The following is a 24,365-nucleotide window of genomic DNA, read 5'->3' on the forward strand; positions in this document are numbered from 1 at the left end:
GGATCGTATGCTATCGTATTTACGTGACGGGGCGGGGGAGGGGAGCCTGGGGGGCGGACGGATAGGTTAATTACGTAGGTGGCTGCAGGCACAAGGGAGGGAGGAGGGACGGGGGGCGAGGGAGGGGGAGGGGTAGTATCAGCTGGGCGTTCTGGACCGGTCCGTGCGGCCTGGGGGTGCTTTGCGAAATATGGGGAGATGGGGAGGGGGAAGAGGGCGAACGGGGATGCTCCTGCGGGTTCGAAGCTTGACCAGTATGTATGTAGGTCCCCACCGGCCACCACCGGGGCTACTCTACAAACGAACGAACGAACTGATGAACTGACAGGCAGCGGGTGATGGGTGATGAGAGGTGGTTGGAGGGGGGGGTATAGAGCACCATCTCTATAGCATCTCTACGGATACCCCCCTTCTCTGCACCTTCGCAACGCAGCTGTGCAGCGTGCTGTCCACAATCTCGCCCATGTCCCTGCCGCTTCCGGCCGTTACATACTTATTTGCTGGCATCCACCCACCAACCCACCCACCCACACCCACAAGTGACCCACTCCCCCTCCCCGGATCCCAGTCATCTGGTTCGCAAGTCCAGAGTCGTGTCGTGTGTCGTGTGTTGTGTCGTGTTGGCCGCGACTCGCTCGCTCGCTCGCAAGACAGACAGACGGAACGGGACTGGGCTGGCTGCAAAACTGGCTGCGAGCAAAACTAACTACCGTCCAATCTATGTTTGAGCTCCTAGGTCCATGGTCATATGTCGGTAGGCGGGGAGCGGGTTGGGTGAGGGGAAGGGGGACAGAGCTTTTGCACTTTTGTGCTTCCCGACGATGTCCGGAGGGGCTCGACTATCGTGCTCCCGATGCATCGAGGCGTGTGTGGATGGCTACTGGCCGCTGGCATGGCATGGCATGGATTGTTGGATTGATGTCATGTGATGGCTTGGGGGTCCGTGGGTGACTTGTGGTGTGGCAGGTCGCAGGTGGCAGGTGGCAGGTTGCGAGGTTGCGAGGTGTGGCATGCGAGTGATGCCTGGCCGGTCCGTCTTGGGGAAGATCCGCTGCGGACCTGCGGTGGTGAGTGATCATGGATCGAACGAGATGGTGTTCTTGGTTTTTTATACTATTCTGTGTTTGGCCGTTTCCGGTCACGTTGAATCCTGTATGCCCGAAAGTCCTATTCGCTTCTTCCGCGTTGCCATAGAATCGACGGAATGACATTGTGACGTGAGGGATCAATGTGATGGTTCTACAGTGGTACTGCGAACTTGGTATATGGTGACAAAGAAAAGAAAAAGAACAGACAGGTAAAAAAACACCGTGACGAAATCAGTCAGAAGAAGCAATCAACCTTTCAAGCGCCTGATATCCCCAATCCCCAATGCAAGGAACAGAAAACAATCTATCTACTGCTTGTTGATGTCGGCCTCAACACCCCTCACATTGGTCTTTCCCTGGTCGTGCTGGCTCTGGTAGGCACCTATTCGTTACGCATCAGTCCACATCCTTTCACCATCATCACCCGTCGGGTAGGTAGTAAACTCACTCTGAGCCTGAGGATTTCCCGTGATTCCCGCAACGACCGAACCGATAGCGCCAGTGACCCTGTCAGCCGCGCCACCAACATAGTCCTTAATCTGACCGGCGGCCTCGCGTCCCTGGCCCTCATCGTTCTGGCGGCGGCCCTCACGGACCAGCGCATCGTTGCCGAGGGTGTTGCCCATAAACTCCTTGCCCGAGCCAACGAACTGGTCCTTCTTGCCGCCGATGCGGTCCTCGTTGTCGACGGTTACGCCCGACGTGGAGAAGTTGAGAGGGCCGGCTTTGGCGCCTGCGCGAGACGCGTCACGCTCGGCGTCAGCGGCGACGTGCTTATCGGCTGCGGCTTGCTTGTCAATCGGGTTGCCTGGGAATGGGTTAGTTAGGGATATAATTGGATGGATGGGGCAGGATGGACATACCGGTGATCGAGCCGACGACGTTCTGAACCGTAGCGGCGGCAGAGTCGACGTAGGACTTGACGGTAGAAGGCTGCTGGTTGTTGGCGGACATGATTGTAGATGTGTGTGTGGTGGTGGTGTGTTTGGTTGTTTGGTTGTTTGGTATGGAGGTAGTTTGTGTTGTGCGTGTGGATTGTAGATGTGAAGATCTGCTGTGTTGTGTGATGGTAGGAAGAGAACCCGGGGTGGAAAGAAGTCTTTATAGAGATTGACAGCAGAAGCTTGTCTCTCACGATACCAAGTATCTACGGTCTGTAGGTACTTGTTCCTTTGATGTCTCACTTAGTTTGTGGTGACGCATGATGTCATATCATAGTATGACGTAAATACCGGGACGGGCTTTTGAGCTAAGCTTTCCTTGCAGCTCGCCAAAGGGGGGAAAACCCTAGATCAGCACCGGGAAAAACCAAGGCAGTGCCGACTCCAAAAGGGAAAGAGAGTCTGGAAACATCATTGACCCGCTGCAGAGGAAGTTCATCCTCGTCATCTATCTACATCATACTACCGTACAGGCAGGCGCCATGTGATTCCGCACGATCGTGAACGGTGGTAGGTGTTCTCATCACGATTCACAGCCATTCAACACTAGATAATATGAAGGCATCGATCGAACATTCCCGTACAAGGAACTCTCGTGGCCGAATCGGCTGCTCGAGCTTGATCCACATCTGGTGCTGTGCTATGACTAGCTGGATCCAACACATACCTGTATGGGGGCGGCGACAACGGCAACCACTCGTTCCTACCGCAGTCCCGCCTTCAACGGACATGTTCGTTCTCCAGATCTATCGTTTGACCACCTTCCCTTAGTAAACCTCACCACCTCCGCCCCCACGGCCTCCAGAAACCTCCTCGACCTAAGTATTCTACCTAAACAGACGTGTTCTTTCGCACCCCAACAATCTATGCGGTTTTCAAAGGATGTCCATTGGGATAGAGGGGATGTATCAAGACATCGACGAGGGCAAAGCGGTTTCCATTGAGGATGACTCGGTGGCAGAGCTTTCTTGGCGCATTACCGACGCCCACCAATCCACAAACATACATACCCCATAAAGCGATAGGTACCCGGAGGAGATGGAGTGTGTGTGCCTATTGTCCCGAGATGAAGAAACCTTAGGTATGTGTGTACGTCTCGAAGCTGGAGGAGCTGGAGGAGCTGAAGGCTGAAGCGGAGATCCCAAACGCGGGACGGAAGGAAGGAAGAGAAGAGAAAACCGCTCCACGTTGAGCGGTTGTTGTTGCCCCTTCGTTCGCTCAAGGCAAACCTTGGTGGTCTCGAGATCGATGTGAAGGATTTGGGCAGGTTGTTTGGGCGGCACCGCCTTGAGGCCGAGATGGCAGACATCATCACTCTTTTTGCTGCGGCGTGACCGTGAGTTGAGATGTTTATTATCTTTACATTTTGTAGATGGAATGGCGGGGTTTAACTCCATGTAACGGTGGTTTCTCGAGTCGAGGGGCGATTAGGGGCTTCTGTTTAATCATCATTGCATTCGACCTTTTGGATCATCGTAGTTACATAACCTGTTCCACTCCCCACTGCCCTGACCGCTGGCCGCGAGCTCGATGTAGGTTCCCCAACGCTCTCCACCCAGCTCATGATTAGGTGGTTTGCCTACACTTCACGTGGGGAACATTCCTCAATTGACATCGACGCATTCATGTATCATTATTTACACCACCACCACCACTCATCTCTGCACAATAGATAGAACTTTTGAGCAAACCCAAACGCCAACAGGAAATATGCAAAATATGACTGCAGCATCACTCCTTCGCAACAATCATCGCCTCCCTCTGCGGTATCCTCCGCGAATCCTTCTTCTTCGAGTGACGCCGCCTGTTCTCCTCTCTGCGCTTGATCGATGCCAGCTCCTCCTTCTTGATCTCACCAGCCTTCTTGATCGGCTGTGGCACGTGGCGGTGGCGAGATATCCGTTTGATCTCCGGCATGTGCTTGTATCGTTCCTTGAGCGCGGCGTCGTACTCCAGCTTGGTACGTTCCTTGGCTGACCGGACGTGCGAGCGCTCAGAGGCCTGGGCGCGCCACAGACGGACGTTGCCGTCGTCGGAGCCGGAGAGGACGTAGCGGGTGTCGGTAGTGAAAGCGACGGAGAAGACACGCTGCATGCGTTTGGTGTGGTAGATGTCGCTGTAGTGTTCAAGTTAGCACCCAAACAATTGGTCGGTGGATGGGAGGTTTTCCTACCGAGAATGTCCTTCCCTCGCCTTGTAGATCCTCACAGTGCGATCGTAACTTCCCGTCACCAGCTCCTCACCCGTGGGCGAATAGTCCACATCCATGACCGCAGCGACGTGGTCCTTGAGGATATTCAATGCGCGGTCCATCTTGCGCATATCGAATATATAAACGTTGTGGTCTTCGTTTGCTGCCGCAAAATTGAACGCCTCCATAGGGTTCCAGCAGATCTGGTTGGTCCTCAAGGCTGTGGTAATCTTTGATAGCGGCGAGTTGGTGCGGAGGTCGTACAGGATCAACGTTCGGTCACCGCCGGCCGAGGCTAGCACAGACGTCTCGCTCTGGTTGAACTTGACAGTCGTGATGGTGTCGGCGCCCCACTGCAGCGTAGTAATCGGCTTCTGTCGGCTCCAATCCCAAATGTCGACGGTAGACGAGGCGGTAGCGAAATTCCGATCGGTGCGATGATGCGAGACAGCATTAAACGCACCGGTACCAAAGAACGTCGCCACCGGCGTATTATTCCCAGTACCATTCTGCTCAGGATCCCACAGCTTGACCGTACGATCGCTCGCACACGACAGGAGCCTGCTGTCGCCTCCCACAGATGTAAAACACAGTCCTTTAACGATCCCCTCATGCGCATGCACAGCCATAACTTCCTTCCGATCCACCAGATCCCAGATCTTGACCTCACCATCGCCGGAACCAGAAGCGACCCGGTCCAGCCGCCGCAGGTCTTTCGCAAAGCTGTAGACACCATCGATGTGGCCGCTGCCCAACTGCGCGATGAAGGGCTTTGCAAACATGCGCTCCATCTTCGTCGCCGTTAGGGCGCGCGTATATTCACGCGCCTTCTCGAACGGGTGCAGTTCGGGATTCAGGTTGCGTGGCTGCACCACCGCCGTGGTGCCGGTGGGGTTGTAGGTTTCGGACGAGCGGGAGAGGGCTTTGATTTTCTACCATGCTGTTAGCAACGACGTAACTACGGTAGAGGATGGCGAGAAGAAAGGCGGGGAGAGCTTGCCATGGTGTGCGGTTGTTGGAGGCGGGATTGAAATGTTGAGTGCGGGAAACTTTTGATTGAAATTATTCAGTGTGGTGTAACCACGCTAAAGAATTTAAAGCCTAGTTCAACTCGGGCTTGATTTTGAGCCGAGTGATATCGCATGCCAAGCTCGTGATAGTTCTTCGTGGTGCCCGAAACTGTCACTTCCATGTGTATTGGTAGAGTAGGAGAAGTCGTTAATTCACCGGAATCTCTTGGATGAAAAGTTTCTCTGTCATGATATCACCGTGATCTAGAAGTCATGGCAGGTTTATTCACTTCCTCTCTCCACTGCTAGAGACACTTGTGACCACAGCGTTGCATCACTTATCCCTCCGTTACCGCGTGAGGTTTGGCCCATCGTTTTCCAGCTCGTCCCCCTACAAAAAAGAGCGGGGATGTGTGTTTAGGAGGGGGATATCTGCTCATCCCTCATCACAACGTCGAACCCAATGGAATGTCAATGCATACATTGAAGTATTGACTCGGCATAATCAGCATCACTACCATTTTTCGGTAATAATATGAGTTCCCTCACAGGACTCATTCACTCTCACTTATTTTACCCTGTAGTTGTTGAGAGGTTCCACCGTTAGTTAAGCTAACCATAACTCTGACTTCTCGTGGAGTGCCAAAACCACTCGTTTCCCCGCGGTTCGAAGTTGGAAGCTACACACATATAGTAGCTACTAGTAGTCCACTATTGAATAGAATTTCATAAGCCCTTACAATGTTCCGCAATTTAGCAAGCTTCTGAACTCCGAGATGAAAGAATCCACACTGATCCTCCTTCAATGCTTCGCGTGACAGTCCATGAAGATGTCAACCCTAAGCCCTGTACGGCAGGGCGTCAATGTTAGTGCCCTTCTCCCCGCATGTGTGTAACGTAATGGAAGCTGCTTGATCTCCATCACCCAACGCGTTCTTTTCCCTTCCCAGGCTTCAACCTCTTCAGCACATTACAAATCATCGTTCGCCTATTCAGTAACGCTTCCCCTCCATGACCTGTCGGCAGCTTTGACTTTCCGTGCTTCTGCTAAACTGTTCCTTGCTTGATAGTCACTGTCGTCACCTCGCCTCCACCCAACGTCTTCCAAAGTGTCGAAAAGAAAGGCTTCGAACGATACTCTCGTTCGCCCGGAGAAGCTCGCAACTATGGTAGACTACCGTCAGGATGATGGGGTTGATGGAATATCGAGCTTATGGATTTAGGATACCACAAAGATGCAGATCGATTCGCCGGCCGAAGCTCCGAGCTCTACCATCGATGAGGGACTCTACAGTCGTCAGCTGTACTTATCTCACTCGACGTCGTGAATGGAGCTCCTACTGATCAATCACTAGATACGTGCTTGGCCATGAGGCGATGAAACGCATGAGTCAGTCGGATATTCTGATCGTTGGACTCAAGGGACTCGGTGTCGAGATCGGTAATGACGCATACCAGGCCATGCTACGTGGGGGAGGGGCTGCTAACTTGCCACAGCAAAAAACATCTGTCTTGCCGGTGTCAAATCCATCTCCCTTTACGATCCGGGCGCCGTCGACATCGCCGACTTGTCGGCACAGTTCTTCCTTCGCGAGGCCGATGTGGGGAAGCGACGAGACGAGGTTTCCGCCCCCCGGTTGGCCGAGCTCAACAACTACACCCCAGTAGAAGTCGCCCCGTCAGATGTCCTTGGCCAAGATCTGTCGCAGCTGTCGCAATACAAGGCAGTTGTCTTGACCGACTATCCTTTGTCCGAGCAGCTCCGGATCAACGAATTTTGTCACCAAAACAAGATCGCCTTTGTATCCACAACCACCCATGGTCTCTTCGGAAACATTTTCTGCGATTTCGGTGCCGAGTTTGCGGTCGTTGATCCGACTGGTGAGACCCCGGTGAGCGGAATCTTGGCGGGGATCGACGAGACAGGATTGGTCACTGCTCTGGATGAGAGTCGACACGGATTGGAGGACGACGATTATGTCACCTTCAGTGAGGTTCAAGGGATGGACAACATCAACGGTGCAGAGTTTAAGGTGGAAGTCAAGGGTATGGCATGCTTCCTGCGACACAGTGACTCTCACTAATCGCGTCTTGCAGGACCGTACACCTTTTCCATCGGCGATGTCTCGAGCTACGGAATGTACGTGCGCGGAGGCCAGTTCACGCAGGTCAAGAAGCCTAAGATCATCAACTTTAAGTCTCTGGCGGAACAGCTCGCCGCACCAGAGTTCGTCTACTCCGATTACGCCAAGTTCGACAGGCCGATGCAGCTTCACGTTGGTTTCCAGGCGGTTCAGCAGTTCCAGGAGGCACGTGGATCGCTGCCTCGTCCCATGAACAAGGAGGATGCCGCTGAAGTGTTCGGCCTTGCCACCAAGATCGCGGAGACCTACGGGGATGCAAAGCCGGAGTTGGACCAGAAGCTTATCGACGAGCTTTCTTTCCAGGCTATGGGTTACCTGTCTCCGATGTGTGCGTTGTTCGGCGGAATGGCAGCCCAGGAGGTGCTGAAGAGCGTGTCCTGCAAGTTTGGACCAATTGTCCAGTACATGTACTTCGATTCTTTGGAGAGTTTGCCGACTTCTGTCACTCGGTCCGAGGAGACTTGCAAGCCGTTGGGTACTCGTTACGATGGCCAGATTGCTGTGTTTGGAAAGGAGTTCCAGGACAAAATCGCCAACATGAAGCAATTCTTGGTTGGAGCTGGTGCTATCGGTTGCGAGATGCTCAAGAACTGGGCACTGATCGGTCTGGGCACTGGTCCCAAGGGCAAGATCTCGGTCACCGACATGGACACCATCGAGAAGAGCAACTTGAACCGACAGTTCCTTTTCAGGCCGGCTGATGTTGGAAAGCTGAAGAGCGAGTGCGCCGCGACCGCCGTGCAGGCGATGAATCCGGATCTGCAGGGCAGGATTGAGACCATGAGGGATCGTGTGGGTCAGGACACGGAGAATGTCTTCAACGAGGACTTCTGGCAAGAGCTCGACGGAGTTACAAATGCGTTGGACAATGTTGAAGCGCGAACCTACGTCGATCGCCGCTGCGTTTTCTTCATGAAGCCACTTCTCGAGAGCGGTACCCTCGGGACCAAGGGAAACACGCAAGTGGTGCTGCCTAGGATAACCGAGAGTTACTCGAGCTCCCAGGATCCTCCGGAGCAGTCCTTCCCTATGTGCACTCTGAGAAGTTTCCCAAACAGGATCGAGCACACCATCGCTTGGGCTCGTGACGTGTTTGAGAACTACTTCGTCCAGTCGGCAGAGAATGTGAACCTGTACCTCTCGCAGCCTAACTTCCTCGAGTCCACCCTCAAGCAGTCCGGCGACCAGAAGCGAATCTTGCAGACCATCAAGGACTACCTCGTCTCTTATAAACCCATCACATTCGAGGAGTGCATTGTTTGGGCTCGCAAAGAATTCGAGGAACAGTACAATAACAACATCCAGCAGCTTCTGTTCACTTTCCCGAAAGATTCCGTGACTTCGTCGGGAACCCCGTTCTGGAGCGGACCCAAGAGGGCACCTAACCCCTTGACGTTTGACGTTTCCAACCCGGAGCACATGCTTTTCGTTAAGGCTGCGGCTAATTTGCACGCTTTCAATTATGGTATTAAGGGCACCAACATTGACGATTCCACTTACCGAAAGGTTCTCGACAACATGATCATTCCTGAGTTCACGCCGAGCTCCAGCGTGAGGATCCAGGCGAATGACAGCGAGCCGGATCCAAATGCCAACCAAGGGTCCAGCTTCGACGACCAGACCGAGCTGAACAACCTCGTTGACAGCTTGCCCCCACCAAACACCCTAGCCGGCTATAGACTCACCAAGGTAGAGTTCGAGAAGGACGACGATACCAACCACCACATGGACTTCATCACTGCCGCGTCCAACTTGAGGGCCCTTAACTACAACATCCCTATTGCCGATAAGCACAAGACCAAGGGAATTGCTGGCAAGATCATTCCCGCCATTGGTAAGTCGTGAGATTTTGGATCCTTGGATACAATAGGAACTGATAAATGTTACAGCCACGACCACTTCGTTGGTCACTGGTCTCGTCTGTCTCGAGCTCTACAAGCTCATCGACGGCAAGAACAAGCTTGATGACTACAAGAACGGTTTCATCAATCTTGCTCTGCCGTTCCTGGCTTTTAGTGAACCCATTGCCAGTCCCAAGGGCAAGTACGTCGGAAAGAACGGAGATGTCGAACTGGACAAGCTGTGGGACAGATTCCAGTACGACCAGGACATCACTCTCCGGGAGTTCTTGAACGACATGGAGTCAAAGGGTCTGGAGGTGACCATGTTGAGCTCTGGCGTTAGCTTGCTCTACGCGAGCTTCTTCCCCAAAAAGAAGAGGGAAGAGCGCTACGGATTGAAGTGAGTTTATTACCCGCTGTAGATACGAGGGACATTTTGCTGACGATATAATTAGGATGAGCAAGCTCGTCGAGTTTGTCTCGAAGGTTCCGGTGCCGGAGCACACCAAGAACCTGATCTTTGAGGTGTGTGTGGACGACCAGTCGGGTGAAGACGTGGAGGTTCCTTTTGTCTGCATCAAGTTGAGGTAGAGTTAGGGGTGTTTTGCAGAATGCGTTGGAACGTGAATTCATGCTTGTTTGTAATTCTTATGAGCTGTTGTTCTGGGTGGGACTCCCTACGTTAGAGAAGATTTCTCCCCCCAATAAGAACAAAGCCGAGTGATACCTTGCTTGAGTATAACCTTGATGGTGGCGATTCGCCACAAATGACGTGCACCCCTGCTCCAATCAGCCACGCCACGGGGCGCGTCCCTGTCGCTGTGGTTGTTCCAGCACGCTCACCTCGTTAACAAACACCTACAACCACTTCACCAAACACGACCATTACCACATCATGGCTTCCTCCAGTGCCTCCAACTCGATGAACGCCTCGAAACGTCTCCTAAAAGAAATCAAAGACTATGCGAAATCGCCGAATCCGGTGTTGGCATCGCTCGGCCCCATCGACGACGATGACCTCCTACACTGGAGCGCCGTGCTCCTCGGCGCGCCCGAGACCATCTACGAGGGCTGTCGCTGGACAATCGACATCCAGATCCCGGAGCAGTACCCGCACAAGCCGCCGTTAATGGTGTTCAAAACTCCGTGCTGCCATCCGAACATCCACCTTAAGGTCAGTTTTTTTTTTACCGTAGATGTAGATGTGTGCGCCCCCACTGCAGGAGCGAGCGCGAGCTGATCATGATGATGATGATGGGGATGTAGACGGGAGAGATCTGCCTCGATCTCCTGCGAGGCACCGCGTGGTCCCCCGCGTACACCATCAGCACCACGCTCACGGCCATAAGCCACCTGCTCACACAGCCGGAACCGAATAGTCCGCTGAACGTGGATGTCGCGGCGGTGCTTAGGGTAGGCGATACCGTCGGTTACGAGAGTCTGGTCAGGGTTTGGGGCGTGCTGTTTGCGGGGAAGCCGCCGACTACGGGATGGTAGTTACTACAACTACAACTACAGTGCGGCATAGTTGGAGGGGAGGGGAGTTTTGTTTGTTTGTTTGTAAGTTTTTTTGGCTTGGTTTGGTTTGGTTTGGTCTGATTTTGATTTTGCGTGCGTTGTAATGTCGAGTTTACTCCGAGTTATATATGGGCTTTGCGGGGGTTTCGTTACTGGCGATGTTTTTTTCTTGCATACAGAAAGCTCAATCGATACTGGATTTGATGTTGCGATTCAGCATACATGCAAGTGCAGTGCATATCACGCTACTAGGCATAGCACAGGGAGGGTGAGATCTTTCAAGCCTTCCATAAATCTATCCTCTCTTGTCCGGCATATCATCAATCAGATCGTTCCGGACGTCCTTATGGCTCCAGTCGGTCTCGTTCCTCATGCACAGCCTTATTTGTGCCTCCGAGGGTGTCGACGACACTAGCCGCGCCTTACTGCCCTGCTTCATGATTCCCCATAGGTGCATTCTCGATGGAACAGGATGTGTGAGTGTGCAGCGGAGGAATACCTACGATTGTGTTTACAAGTATAAGGTATGTACGTTGACCTGAACTTACCCCACGAATAGCAGAGCCGCCCGCTGCGGAAAGCACTCTAGTAGAAGTACTGTATGATCATACCCAGCCATGCCCATGGAAAGCACGACAATCAATGGGTTCTGTAACCTGCCCATAACCAGTACCGTATCCTTCCTACCGGTAATCACACCATTCCTATCCGTTTCTTCCAAGATATGTATTTTAAGTTGCAGTTGGCAGAACTTTGGTTCCTTCCCAAGCGGTTCCGAAAACATTATGTACTTACTCGATCTTCAGGTTTTATTGATGTGTAGTACCTATTATAAGGAGTCATTCATCTTGTATGCCCGGCGGATCCCACCCGTTCGACAGAATTGTTTGGTGAGTGTCAAGACTCGGAATCTTGGAGCCCCAAACCAAAGGATCTCGAAACCAGTGTGTAATAGTGGGTGGCTGAATGATTGCACATCATGCCACCAACGGGCCTCCCTTGATAAGTGACGGAGAATGACGCTTGAGAAATCTATACTAGTATACAATGGCAATAGCAATGGCCTTTGCCTGGAGAAAACAAAGCCGTGTCGAAGAAACATTATGTATGATACGAACCACCATCCCCCCAAGCTTATGAAGCACCACCACCGCCACAACCTCCACCACCTCCTCCACCTCCACCATCTCCTCCACCTCCTCCACCTCCACTACCAAGATCACTACGCATCCATTAGCCTCACGTTCCTCCTTCCCCTTCCTTTCCGTTCCAGTGCAGGTAAGTACTCACGCCAACCCAGTCATATCCGGCCACAGCACAGTATGCTCCTTCTTCCCATTCTTCCCTTTCCCGTTCCTCCCGTTCCTCCCTCCGTTCTTCCTGTAGTTCCTGATCGCCTTCTTCTCCTCCTTCATCTCCTTCCTGCGCCGCGCCATCGCCTTCTTCTCGTCCTTGAGCGCTTTCTCGCGCCGCGCTAGCGCCTTCTTCTCCGCTTTCAGCGCTGCCTTGTTCGCTGTGCGGGATTTGCTGCCGAAACACATGGTGATTGGGTGTGTAGGTGGGTTGTGGGTTGTGGGTTGTGGGGTGTGGGGAGTCGGGAGTGCGGAGTCGGGAGTGGAGGTATCTATGGCAGGAGAGCGGGTTGGGACTTGGGGCCGCCGTATTTATCTCCTCCGTGAGGTTGGCCGTGCGTGAGACATCTGCTACTGTAATTACATACTCTATATTGTAGGCCAGACATGGATGCGCATCGTGTACCATACGACGCAAGGCTGAATGCGCAGTTCTAGCTAACCAACTGCCGTATCTACGTAACTACACAACACGCGTACAGTGGAAACAGAAGACTTCTGGACCCTGGAGTAACGAGTAACAAAGCAAATAGGTACACACATACTGCACGCTGCGGATCTACAACCGTGATCTACCTTCTTTATATTGATCGTGGCTGAAGCCTGAGATCCGGACTCCGGAGTCGGAGATATACAATTGGTATGTAGAGGCTTATTTCGATGGTCGTACGTACATACATGCTGGAGCTCGCATGGCCATGGATTCCGCCTTGCCCTTGCACTCGCGTGGGCTGCTAGGTAGAAAGTAAGCGGCGATCTGGTCCGGTGGTTTAAGAAGTCGGGATGTTGTTTAGCCGAGTCTGCTGATTAACCAGCAAACGAGAAGAAGGAGGAGGAGGAGGCGGAGGAGGAGAGTATGTATAGAGACGATGAACCGTGGTTATTCGAGTACCTGTGTAGTGTATTCGTGAAAAAGTGCCCTCCAATGTCGAACTTGGGTGTGTGATATGGTTCCTCGAACCCGAGTCTGAATAGGCATTCCCCAGGCCTTCACGTGGCCTACTGGCGATGAGTGACCGCCGGTGCACCGCAGGGCCGCAGCTCCCTTACTCAACCACCTTCGGGCATGCCCGGACTCCAGATTCGCTTCGACAGCAGGTTCCTGGGAACGCATGGGGCCGATTGCATACCCAGTGCGTTTACAGTACCGATGGGCACTGCAAGGAGGGTGGGCGAGACGAGGCGGGGGAGGATGCGTGCGTGCGGCGTGCGAATGTAAATTCAACAATGGTGAACCCGAACACTGGATCATCATTCGCCTTTCCCCCTCGTTTTATCTCCACCGGTTCAGAACCCGCTTTGCTTGAAATTCTGAGCCATGGTCATGTGGTTGCATGGCGGTATTATCAGTATTGTCACCCGCCTGCAGGATTAACTTACATTCGACTCACAATTTGATTCCCAGTTCCTTCTCGAGCCATGGGAATGATTGGTATTTCGTACAGTATGAAATCCTAAGGTTATGGCCGGTATTCCATGGGAATGAACGGCCAATAGGTACTCAATGGAGGATTCCGTTTGGTTCGTTTTCGTCGGAAAGTGGCGGCAGGAAGCTCGGGCTCCGAGGATGCAGGCTCGGGTTTCGATGGGAATCCTTCTTCTTTGTCGTTCCGAGCGATTGTTTACTAGTGGAGTATTAGTTGGGCTGTGGCTTTTCTTTTCTTCTCGAGATGTAGATGGGGTTTACCTATACGGCTTGACAGTGAAGCTCGACCGCTTTGGCCTGGCCAGAGACGATGGAGAGGGCTTTGAAAGCTGGATGGAACCGTTCCACCAGGAAGCTCTTGAGTATTGACACCGTGCACAAGACGGTCCAAAAGCCTCAGGTTGGACCATGGTCGTCGTGGAGCCCAGTTGACTTCGGATCAACTGTGGATTTCGCTCAAGATTCAATCGAGGAGGTTGGTAGTGATGATCGGTAGGTATCGACGTGGTCCGGGGAAAGAGTAGACTGGAGTGATCCACAAGGTACCCATTCAGTGTATTTCCAAGCTCTTTAGGTGCCTGGCGAGCTCAAGGCTACATATGAGCTGGAACATGGCGGTTTCTCCCAATTCTCATCCCCAACTAGTAGTGGAGTAACATTGAAGGAGATATCTAGTTAGCCTAAGCAACACTTCTACATGAAGACTGGACAATCGTATGTAACTATATCCAACCATCCAACCTCCAGAATTCCCGTTAGCTGGAATACCAACACTCCAGTACCTGTCTCCAGCTTTGGCCCCAACTGGTGGAAACACCGCTACTCACTAGAGTATACAGGCAGTACCTGAATGGTTCGCCATCTCGACCTCTTCTGCACGGCAATTCCATCCGCCTCCTCCTCCTAGCCTGGTGTCCACGCCATCCGTTTCCCCGGACGCCACACGCCCTCCGGCTAGAGTACCGCCATGAACTATGTACCTACTCTAGCCGTTGCATGAAGTGGTTGTCGTGTGGATGATGCGTAACGGACATTGGGTTCCGATCAGCTCGCGGGGGTGCCGAGATGGATCGCCACCGAAACTGTAGGCACCCCATCAGATGTTTTTCCTTCGGTACTCTGCTCGGCCGCCTGAATTGCCTCGGGATCGCCTGTCCGGTCCTCTGGGTTGGTCGAGAGACACACTTCCCCGCGCCTCGGCGAAACTTGATGCTGATGCAAGGTCCCAGACAATTCAAGCGACGCAGATCTTAGTATGTATCATAGAGTAGAGTACATGAAGGTTGGGTTGGAACTGGGAGCTAAAGTTGGGGAGCTACTACGGTAGTCACTACTCTAGTACATAGAGTAACGTAGTTCCAGCCCGTTGGACGTTGGATGCCGAAATGCTTCTCCAGTGCAGTGGCTTGGCTTGGCTTGAGGATCGAGGCCTTGATGGAGCGGGGCTTGTCAACACCAAATCTTCATGTTGGTCTGCGGAATGAAGATATCGATGCACAGAACGTGTTTGGGAAGTTGGGAGGAAGTCCGAGTCCGAAACAATGAACATGTCATGTTATATTCCCGTCGCCTGATTCTGAATCGTTTCCAGAAAGCGGCCATGATTAGTCTCGCGTTGCACGTTCACTGCCATCCGCATGCCACCATGATAGGTATGTAGTCCCCGGTAACCGTTCATCTGCAACGGCACTCAGCATCGGTCCCACCATTCCCACCACCCTCACGATCCGTCCTACACCCCCCGGAGTCGCCGGATTACAGAGTATTTATCTAAGCCCAGGGTGATAGATATTCCGCTGGCCCGCATACAATTCGGCTGAACGGGGGGATTCCGGTAGCTGCGGGAGGTGGCGCGCTAAACTAGGCGAATGCGGGGTCTGGGGAAGGCGCGGAGAGGAAGGAGGCAAACCTATTGTTTTTGCGCTTCAAGCCGCCTCCTCCTCCAGCTTGCGAGGCTTCTTTCGACTCGACTAACTACGAGTAGTAGATCTGGGGATAGAGAGGAAACTGCGGATATGGGAGGGGGAACCGATGGGAGTAAACGGTGTACGGTACACAGCTGCCTGCAACTGGGCGGTTCGCGCACTGTCGCCAGCCACCATTCCGACTGCAGTAACGGTCCCACGAACTTCGCCGACACCGAGAAACGGAAAAACATTTTGACAGGTCCCCCGCCTAAGCGTGGGGCGATTATCTGCAGCGAGGCCACGATAGCCTCGGAACGGTGTACGCATCGAGCGTAACGCGGATCCATCGTGCGCCTGCCAGCGAGTGGATACCGTCGGATTCCCTAACATCGTGCATACCTATCATGCCCCCCATTCCACAGTGCTCTGCCCCCCGCCATTCCACAGTGCTCTGCCCCCCGCCATTCCACAGTGGAACCAACTCGGGATTAAGCATGGGCGGTTTCACACGCTCTGTGTTCTGGCCGGCAGCTGCCCTTGAAGTTGTATGTACATACACATGCGGGGTGCGCCGGCTGTGCCGGACGTCCGGAGTAGAGTTCCCCAAAACGGCTGGCGGGCGTGAAGATCCCATATTGCGGGCGAGACAATATAAAGGTCAACAGTGAGCCTGTTTTTTTTCTCTTTCTTTCTGCCAGTCATTCAACAACGTATCTGGAAACTATGGCTGCCCTCAATGCGAGCCCAGCGACGACAGTCGAGAAGCCGACTGCTGAGATGAAAGAGCATTTCGATGTCCCCGAAGACCCCGATGCGGGACTCTCGGATGAGGAGCGGGAGGCTATTGTGTGTATATTCCGAGGATTCGTGGATGACTAGGTGCTAACTTCTGCATGTAGGATCGTGCCCTCGTGCGAAAACTCGACTGGAAGCTTATCCCGTGGCTCTGTATGTCTTACCTGTGGATGGATGAACGAATGGAAGGGCCAATGAGTGCTGACTGCTGGATCCATAGGTCTGCTATACCTCGTATCCTTCCTCGACCGCACGAACATCGGAAACGCAAAGATTGAAGGCCTGATCGAGGACCTGGGCATGACGAATACTCAGTACAATGCGTGTCTCACCATCTTCTTCGTCAGCTACTCGGTATTCGAGCCACTGTCGAACATCCTCCTGAAGTGGATGAAGCCGAGAATTTACATCCCCGTGATCATGTTGGCTTGGGGACTTTGCATGACTTGTATGCTTCTCACTTCCCGCATTGTATCGCAAAAGTACATGGCTGACAGTTCGCAGTTATGGGTCTCTGCCACAACTACAACGGCCTGATGGCGGCCCGCTGGTTCCTGGGTTTGACCGAAGCCGGTCTCTTCCCCGGTGTAAACTACTACCTTAGTTGTTGGTTCAAGCGCAGAGAATTCGGAATTCGCGCCGCCATCTTCTTTTCCGCTGCGGCCGTCAGCGGTAGTTTCGGTGGACTCCTCGCCGCCGCCATCTCACGCATGGACGGCATCTCCGGTCTGCACGGGTGGCAATGGATCTTCATCCTCGAGGGTATTGCCACTTTCGTCATCGGCATCGCCTCCTTCTGGATGGTCCACGACTTCCCCGACGACGCCAAGTTCCTCACCCCCCTCGAGCGTGCCCGCGTGCTGCGGCGTCTCGCCGAGGACGGCCAGGCCTCGTCCTCGCACGAGGACATCAAGTCCGTATACGTCTGGCAGAGTCTGAAGGACTGGAAGACCTGGGTGGGCGCACTGATCTACATGGGAGTCGCCGGCTCTCTCTACGCCTTCTCCCTGTTCCTCCCGACCATTATCAAAGAGCTCGGCTATAGCAGCACCACCGCGCAGCTCCTCAGTGTGCCGCCATACGCGCTCGCCTGCGTGCTCACCATCCTCGTAGGATGGTTCGCCGATCGGGCCGGCCAGCGCGGGCTCTTCAACATCTTCATCTCGCTGCTCGGGGTCCTCGGCTTCGCGATCCTCCTCGGCTCGAACTCGCCCACGCTCAGCTACATCGCCACGTTCCTCGCCGCGCTCGGTATCTACCCGTGCATCTCCAACACCATCACCTGGGTCTCCAACAACGTCGAGGGCGTGTACAAGCGCGGCACCACCATCGGCATCGTCATCGGCTGGGGAAACCTCAACGGCATCATGGGCAGCAACGTCTACCGCGCAAAGGACGCCCCGCATTACAGGCTCGGCCATGCTGTCGTCCTCGGATACCTCACTATCGGATTGTTTGGTGGGTCGGTCCTCAACTACTTCCTGCTCCGTAGGGAGAATGAGAAGCGCCGTACTGGCGAGCGCGATGTCTGGATCGAGGGCCTCTCGCGCAAGGAGATTGAGGGGTTGGGTGATAAACGGTTGGTTCCCCTACACTGCTTCTTTATTATTCTATCCACCTTGCTAATAATATACCTTCACAGACCCGACTTTTTGTACACCTTGTAGTACCTACCTGCCCTTCGGTGATGGATGTACCTAGGCGTGCTGGACGGGGACGACGATGTTGATGACGTGACGATGTGGGATACCTATTTCTGTTCAATTTTGTACCTAGGAGTTTTCAATTTTTTGCTGTATATATCACTTGTATGAATCTATGATGATAGAATCTACCAAACACACCCCGTAATCCTGTTCGTGCAGTGTGCGTACGAGTAGTTGTAGTCGAGTGAGAGCATAGAATCTCGAGTGAAAAAGCACCTACACCACAGGTCCACAGCAGCTCTAAAAGTTCCGGCAGAGTATTTACCCAGGTACCTGCCACCGAGCGAAACTCCTCGAAAGCCTGCTGTACCAGAGCACCGTACCAGAGCAGAGTAGGTACTGCAGTATAGAGTACCTAGTATGTATGGTAAACGACGATACCTACCCTCAAGCACGACGATCGGAAGTAATCATTAGGTAGAGTGGCGGAGAGTGAGTGGACCAAAGCCATCCCATTGAGTGTTTACTCGCTTTCTCGCTCGCTTGCTTGCTTGCTTGTCTGTTTGCTTGCTTGCTTGCTTGCTTGCTTGTCTGCTTGTCTGCTTGTCTGCTTGTCTGCTTGTCTGCTTGTCTGCTTGTCTGCTTGTCTGCTTGTCTGCTTGTCTGCTTGTCTGCTTGTCTGAACGTCTAACGGTCTGAACGTCTATCTAACGGTCTGAACGTCTATCTAACGGTCTGAACGTCTAACCGTCTGAACAAATACGAACCCACAACCTCCCCGCAAGTACATGACCCTACTATGTGTCTAGGAGAGCATCGAAATAGGCATGATTGTGCTGTGGTGCTGCGTGCTGCTGTGGTGGGCATTGGTAACGTCTTCACAAACTCAGAGTGCCAACTTCCAAGCAAGCTCTTTCACTCACTCGAAATGTCACACTCTCGTTCGACTGGCTGGGTGTAACTATTGGACAAAAACGGTGGTATGTATTTGACAGATTTCCGATGTATTCACTGTTCAGCATCAACGCCGTAAACCCATCTGCATGCGGGAATGGATTTGGCAAGAAAAGGTTGCCGACTGGTGACTGGTGAGGATTCATGATTGTAGGGACTTGGGATGTCAGACAAGTAAGGTTCATTCCATCGAGTAGCACTCGCGGCTCATGTTGCCAGCTCACGCTGCTCAGCTGCTCAGATCAGCTGCAACAGCGTGCAAGACGGGACCTTGCATATCATCGCGGAACATGCAGGACAAGTACAAGTAAAATTCCCATTGTACACAGGTAGGTACTGAGTAAGTACACACTTCAATCCCAACAGTCAACCTCTCCTGGGGTATCCCCCCCCCACCTCCCACTCCCATCCCTTCAAAGCATACTCCCTCCCCCCCTCCCTCCCCCCTCCCCTCTCCCCCTTCACTCACGAAACAGGCGCCCCCTTCGCCAGCTCCCTCTCGATCGCGCCAGCCAGACTCTCCGGCTTCGTGACGCTCGCCCAGCGCTCGACGACCTTCCCGTCCCGTCCGATCAGGAACTTCTCGTAGTTCCACTTTACGCGCTTCATGCCCAGCATCCCCGGCTTCTCGTTCTTGATGTGCTCCCACAGTGGGTCCGCCGCCTCCCCGTTCACGTCCACTTTCTTCATCATGGTGAATTTTACGCCGTAGTTGGTTTGGCAGAACTGTTGGGGTGTCAGCGCGGAATTAGCCTGGGTGTTGGAGATGCGTGCAGATTGGTGAGGTGGGGGTGCGGATGGGGATGGAGATGGGGGGATGCAGGGTGGGGAAAGGACGGTGGTTATGGGGTACTCACGTTCTGAATATCCTCATCAGTGCCCGGCTCCTGTCCGCCGAACTGGTTACACGGGAAACCGAGGATCTCGAGACCCTTGTCATGGTACTTCTGGTTAAGCTCCTCGAGGCCCTTGTACTGCGGGGTGAAGCCGCACCTAATTCCCATCATTAGCATCCCACGATTGCCTATTGGAGGGTGGGGAGTGGGGAGTGGGGAGGACGCACTTGCTGGCGACGTTGACGATCAGGACCACCTTACCCTTCAGCTGCGACATGGGCAGCGGCTCGCCCAGCTGCTTGGTGGCGGTGAAATCGTAGATTGTGCTGGCGGACGACATGGCTCGGGCTTGTTGTAGTGTTCGTGGTTTGAAGATTGTGGGGATGGTGGTGGTGGATGCTAGTATTGCCGCGGTGGTTCGTAAGGTGGTGGTGTTGTTTGTGGTGCGGCGAATGAGGAGGAGGGGGAGGGACATGGCGTGGTTTTATAGCTTCAGGCTTCAGCTGCTTGTTCTTGTTCTTCTTCTTCTTTCGTTCTGCGTGGTGACCGGGGCGGCGAGGCGAGGCGAGGCGAGGGCAGCGTCCGAGTCCGACACATGTGTCAGTGAGGCGGTCGGTCGGTCGGGACGGCCCACATGACGTCGTTGTGTTCCACTCGAGGAGCCAGAGGGATTGACGGGATTTACCGCGCGGACCTCTCACCGCGAATTGAAGGAAGGGACCCCCCCACCCCCCACCCCTGGAACATCATAGCCGAGTCGAGGCAAGGACACGGAGAAAGGATCCAGGCTCCAGCAGCAACAAGCGACGGAGGAAAGAACACATCTAGAAGTCCCCCAGCTGCGGAATGACAAATAACGCTTCCGCATATCAGATCAGCACCGGTAGGTAGCTACTATATCGCGGGTGCTTCCCTGAAGGCCGCAGAACCGGTACCGTGCAAGGGGTCTGTCTGTATGTGCGGTGTATATAGGTAGAAACATTCTCCGAGCCATAGGTCCAGAGTTAGGAACGGAACTCCGCTGTCGATTCCGCGGCCTTCTAGAGACGACCAGGCGACCAGTGGGGTGCATACCAACCTACGGGCTCACATGTCAACCCTGGAAAGGAGGGGAAGGGAAACAACCGAATGCCTACGGTTCTGGAATGGAACTGACAAAACGTGGAAATCTAGAATCGCGGGATTCGGAGCGAGGGTGGTCCGGTCCGATGGAAGCGAGAGCGGGCTGGACGCCGTGTGTATTGTACATAACTAGTGGAGTGGAGTGGAGTGATGGCGAGGACGGGGTAGGTACGGTATTTGGAAGGGCCCAGATGGATGAAGCGGCATTGTTGGAGGGGGAAGTGGGTGGACGGGGGGTATGTACTTGGGCACTTATATAAGTACGACTGCTCTCCCCATAAGAAAACAGAACAGAAGGATTCTATCTCCAGCTTGATGTAGAATGGAGTATCTACGTATCACAGGTAGTGGTGTCGATTGTCAGTATGCTATGAGCTTACGGGTGGTGGTGATTCGTGGGCTTCATATGAAAGCTAGGAATGGGATGGGGCTGATGAATCATGAATACCGACCCGCCTACGGTATGGCCAGAGCTGGCAGACTCGGGACGTGCATATTGAGACGATCACACGCCATCACGGCATCACACAAGTCGCAAGATGCAGTACAAAGCATGTACAGTAGGCAAGCGCCAATGCCAATCCATCATGTAGATACACTATATAGCACCCTCCGAGATCCAGCGCGCCATCCGCCAACTCCCTCCCCCACAGTGAGTACCAGTATATACCACACGTAAAGAGGTGCATCCGTCCGTCCATCCCCTCAAGTTCAGCACACGCAGTCATTTTGAACGTGAAAACAAGCCCGAAAACAAGAACAAAAGCAATTACAGCGCACCACACCAGCAGTATTATCTCATGAGTAGTCACTTAAAAGGCAGAGCAAACCAACGGGAAGAAAAAAAACAGAGACCCTAGTATTGAGCAGCAGAAACATAACCATCCTCCCCCTACTAACAAGAAAGCAAGCACATCAAGACGTAGAGGCAAAGGGAAGAAGAGCTAATTCGCTCAAGTCTACTCTCCATTCTTACCGGCGGTCTGGGCCAGCTGCTTCTGAGCAACCAACGCACCCATCTTGTGGTGATATCCCGGCGCAGGGTTGAACTTGCGGACCGTGCGGATCTCGTCGGCCGAGTATCCGGGGATCCTGATGTTCCAGTTGCGTTCCAGAATGATCTGGATGTCCTTGATGTCGAGCGTGTCCGAGCCACGGAGCTTAGCCAGCTTGCAGGCGGTCGTGGAGATCGTATCGATAAACTCGTCAACGAGCTCCAGGATCGACTGGTTGTCCACTGGGTTAGCAGATGTGGAAAGGAAAGGTGGGGGAGGTGCTTGCTTACCTCTTCAACATCGGGGTCGAGTTTCTCCTCCGGGTCGATCTGCTTGACGAGTTCCTCGAGCTTGCGCTTGCTCAACAGACCCATACCACCTTCATCGAATTCGAATGCGGGCTGCTTGATGATGGCTGGGGTGCCGAGGACCGAGTTGGCCGGGGTGTTGGCACCACCGGTAAGGGACGGCCGGCCCGCGGGGATCGACACCGGAACCGGCTGAGGAATCGCGAGATTCTGGGGGATCGGCATGCGCTGGGGTTGAGCGTTTTCACGCTGGGCAGCAGCTTGAGGAGTTGGGGGCATCTGGTTAGGAGGGATGAGACGTTGTTGTTGCTGCTGTTGCTGTTGCTGTGGATGGGGTTGCTGCTGTTGCTGTGGATGGGGTTGCTGTCCCGGTTGCTGTGGGAGCTGTGGGGCTTGGCCCTGTGCCGGCGCACCAGTTGCGGTTTGCGGTCTAGCGGTCTGCTGCGATTGCGCAGAACCAGGTCTCGGCGCGGGCGAGTTTGGACCCGCCGCCATGGGTGTTCCAGCATTCGTCGGGGCAGGAGATCGTCCCATCACTTGGGCCTGGGCTTGCTGCTGCTGCTGCTGAGCCTGTTGTTGAATCATGTTCTGAGGTACCCTGGGAACTTGCTGCTGCGGGTTCTGGGCCTGTTGCTGTTGCTGGGGATTCTGTAGCTGCATGTTTGACTGGTTTGGTGACATTGCAGCTTGGTGTTGAATCGCGGCTTGCTGCCTTGCCTGATTCATCGATGTCACGTGACTGTTGACATTTGCAGGGGACCCTACATGCGTCTGGTCGACCGGCGTGGAAACCCTCTGGACAGGAGTGCCCTGCGGCTGTTGCTGCTGAGTCATTTGCTGTGGTTGCTGTTGGGGCTGTTGAGGCTGCTGCATCTGTGGAGGAGCGGGAGGTAGCGGCTGCTGTTGCATCGGCGTGCCTTGTGGTGGCTGCTGTGGTGGACGTGCTTGCATGTTTTGCGGTTGTGGTTGCTGTTGGTGAACGACACCAGCAGGCGCCATGCCGGGCTGTTGGGGGTGATGGGTCTGCTGCGGCTGCATGGGTCGAGGCTGTTGCGTTTGCATCTGTTGCTGCTGCTGCTGCTGCTGCGGGCCACCGCCGGGATGGATTGGTGCTCCACCCGGGAGCTGTGGCTGCTGTGGCTGCTGACCCTGTTGCAGTTGCTGCTGCTGTTTCTGCGCTTGCATCTGCTTCTGGGAATGGTAAAAGTTTCCAAGTATCTCCTTGCATTGCGCAAAGTTCGCCTGGGCCTCTTGCAGCTTCTTGCGGATTTCTGCCTCAGCCTCTGCCGTGTGTCCTCCCCTCTCCAGCGCTGCAAGTTGCTCTTGAACCTGCGCTTTGGCAGCAGCTAGCTTATGTCCGAGTCCGGTGAGCTTGGTACCGATGTCGGCCTTCCACTGTTCGGCCGCCTGTGGGGTCAGCCCCGCTGGAGGGATCCATCGCGACGCCGCCGTAGGTGCCATTATGTTGTTCGCCGAGCCAGTTGGAGCGGCTGGGGTGGGTACAGCAGCACCGACACCAGGGACACCCGCGACAGCACCCGAGGGAACGACGCCACCACCACCACCACCACCCATCGTCGCAGCCGCGGCCGCCGCGGCCGCCGCCTGCTGCATTTGAAGCTGCTGCTGCTGCTGTCGCTGCGCGACCTGTCCGCGTAGGTGAGTCAATATCTTATCGATCTTCGCCTGAGCGACCTGTCCTTCCGGCGAGCTGATCCCCTTATTCTCGACGATCTGCCGTAAACTCTCGATTCCGCCGAGATATTTGCGCTTAGTTTCGGCGGGCCATCCGGGGAACGCCATGATGGTGTCGGTGATCTCCTGCTGCACGAGCGGCCGGCGCGTGGGCGGGACGGACGCCATCGTCGTCTCGTCGATCTTGAGGTGCTTGGGCGCCGGTGAGCTTTCGGGATTTTGGTCTGTGGGTTTCCGCTTGTTGCCGTTGGTCGACATCAAAATGTGATCGGCCGACTGCTGCTGCTGCTCTACGATGCGTGCGTGCAAAGCTTTATACGATAAAATGGGTTCGCTTTCCCCGCCTTCTTCCGAGAGAGGCGCCGCGTTGAGTCACTCGCGTAGGTTTCCGGTGTGTGCGCTGCGACGGGAAGTTGAGAGGAGGGTGGGTTCGCGGTATGAGTCGAGTGCGATAAGAGTGTTATTATACGAGCGCGAGAAGAGTGAGTGGGGAATTCAGTCGGAAAGCGGCAATTTTGGATGTCTCCGGACGTGGTGGACAGAGGTTGCTCAGCTCGACGTTGTTGTTGTTGTTGTTGTAGTAGTAGTATGTAGTA

The 24,365-nt window shown here is 54.1% G+C and overlaps 7 protein-coding genes across 7 annotated transcripts; 3 read left to right on the forward strand and 4 right to left on the reverse strand.

Moving 5' to 3' along the window:
• Positions 1-1,099: 1,099 nt before the first annotated feature.
• On the reverse strand, positions 1,100-2,369 carry BZA05DRAFT_473312 (uncharacterized protein). Its single transcript, XM_051488061.1, has 3 exons — positions 1,952-2,369; positions 1,537-1,896; positions 1,100-1,470 (listed from the first exon to the last, which is right to left on the reverse strand). The coding sequence occupies exons 1-3, from the start codon at positions 2,040-2,042 to the stop codon at positions 1,397-1,399; spliced, it is 525 nt and encodes a 174-aa protein (XP_051340531.1). The 5' UTR covers positions 2,043-2,369; the 3' UTR covers positions 1,100-1,396.
• Positions 2,370-3,568: 1,199 nt separating this feature from the next.
• On the reverse strand, positions 3,569-5,751 carry BZA05DRAFT_473313 (WD40-repeat-containing domain protein; the record flags this gene model as incomplete). Its single annotated transcript, XM_051488062.1, has 3 exons — positions 3,569-4,145; positions 4,203-5,152; positions 5,713-5,751. 3 exons carry the CDS (start codon positions 5,749-5,751, stop codon positions 3,761-3,763), a joined length of 1,374 nt encoding a protein of 457 aa, XP_051340532.1. The 3' UTR covers positions 3,569-3,760.
• Positions 5,752-5,938: 187 nt separating this feature from the next.
• BZA05DRAFT_395332 (uncharacterized protein) lies at positions 5,939-9,936 on the forward strand. Its single transcript, XM_051483420.1, has 8 exons — positions 5,939-6,225; positions 6,301-6,399; positions 6,454-6,533; positions 6,586-6,671; positions 6,728-7,276; positions 7,328-9,208; positions 9,264-9,615; positions 9,671-9,936. Exons 2-8 carry the CDS (start codon positions 6,397-6,399, stop codon positions 9,804-9,806), a joined length of 3,087 nt encoding a protein of 1,028 aa, XP_051340533.1. The 5' UTR covers positions 5,939-6,225; positions 6,301-6,396; the 3' UTR covers positions 9,807-9,936.
• A 35-nt stretch (positions 9,937-9,971) lies between these two features.
• BZA05DRAFT_395334 (ubiquitin-conjugating enzyme/RWD-like protein) lies at positions 9,972-11,084 on the forward strand. Its single transcript, XM_051483421.1, has 2 exons — positions 9,972-10,389; positions 10,482-11,084. The coding sequence occupies exons 1-2, from the start codon at positions 10,111-10,113 to the stop codon at positions 10,710-10,712; spliced, it is 510 nt and encodes a 169-aa protein (XP_051340534.1). The 5' UTR covers positions 9,972-10,110; the 3' UTR covers positions 10,713-11,084.
• Positions 11,085-15,948: 4,864 nt separating this feature from the next.
• On the forward strand, positions 15,949-18,060 carry BZA05DRAFT_276525 (major facilitator superfamily domain-containing protein). Its single transcript, XM_051480286.1, has 5 exons — positions 15,949-16,264; positions 16,318-16,366; positions 16,434-16,661; positions 16,718-17,792; positions 17,856-18,060. Exons 1-5 carry the CDS (start codon positions 16,142-16,144, stop codon positions 17,878-17,880), a joined length of 1,500 nt encoding a protein of 499 aa, XP_051340535.1. The 5' UTR covers positions 15,949-16,141; the 3' UTR covers positions 17,881-18,060.
• A 1,206-nt stretch (positions 18,061-19,266) lies between these two features.
• BZA05DRAFT_395345 (thioredoxin-like protein) lies at positions 19,267-20,406 on the reverse strand. Its single transcript, XM_051483422.1, has 3 exons — positions 19,877-20,406; positions 19,671-19,806; positions 19,267-19,539 (listed from the first exon to the last, which is right to left on the reverse strand). The coding sequence occupies exons 1-3, from the start codon at positions 20,122-20,124 to the stop codon at positions 19,279-19,281; spliced, it is 645 nt and encodes a 214-aa protein (XP_051340536.1). The 5' UTR covers positions 20,125-20,406; the 3' UTR covers positions 19,267-19,278.
• A 932-nt stretch (positions 20,407-21,338) lies between these two features.
• Positions 21,339-24,364, reverse strand: BZA05DRAFT_429830 (uncharacterized protein). Its single transcript, XM_051486142.1, has 2 exons — positions 22,057-24,364; positions 21,339-21,997 (listed from the first exon to the last, which is right to left on the reverse strand). The coding sequence occupies exons 1-2, from the start codon at positions 24,025-24,027 to the stop codon at positions 21,731-21,733; spliced, it is 2,238 nt and encodes a 745-aa protein (XP_051340537.1). The 5' UTR covers positions 24,028-24,364; the 3' UTR covers positions 21,339-21,730.
• Position 24,365: the final 1 nt, after the last annotated feature.

Source organism: Tricharina praecox (genome assembly GCF_024521635.1).
Source record: "Tricharina praecox strain CBS 144465 chromosome Unknown BZA05scaffold_9, whole genome shotgun sequence".
Lineage (NCBI taxonomy): Eukaryota > Fungi > Ascomycota > Pezizomycetes > Pezizales > Pyronemataceae > Tricharina > Tricharina praecox.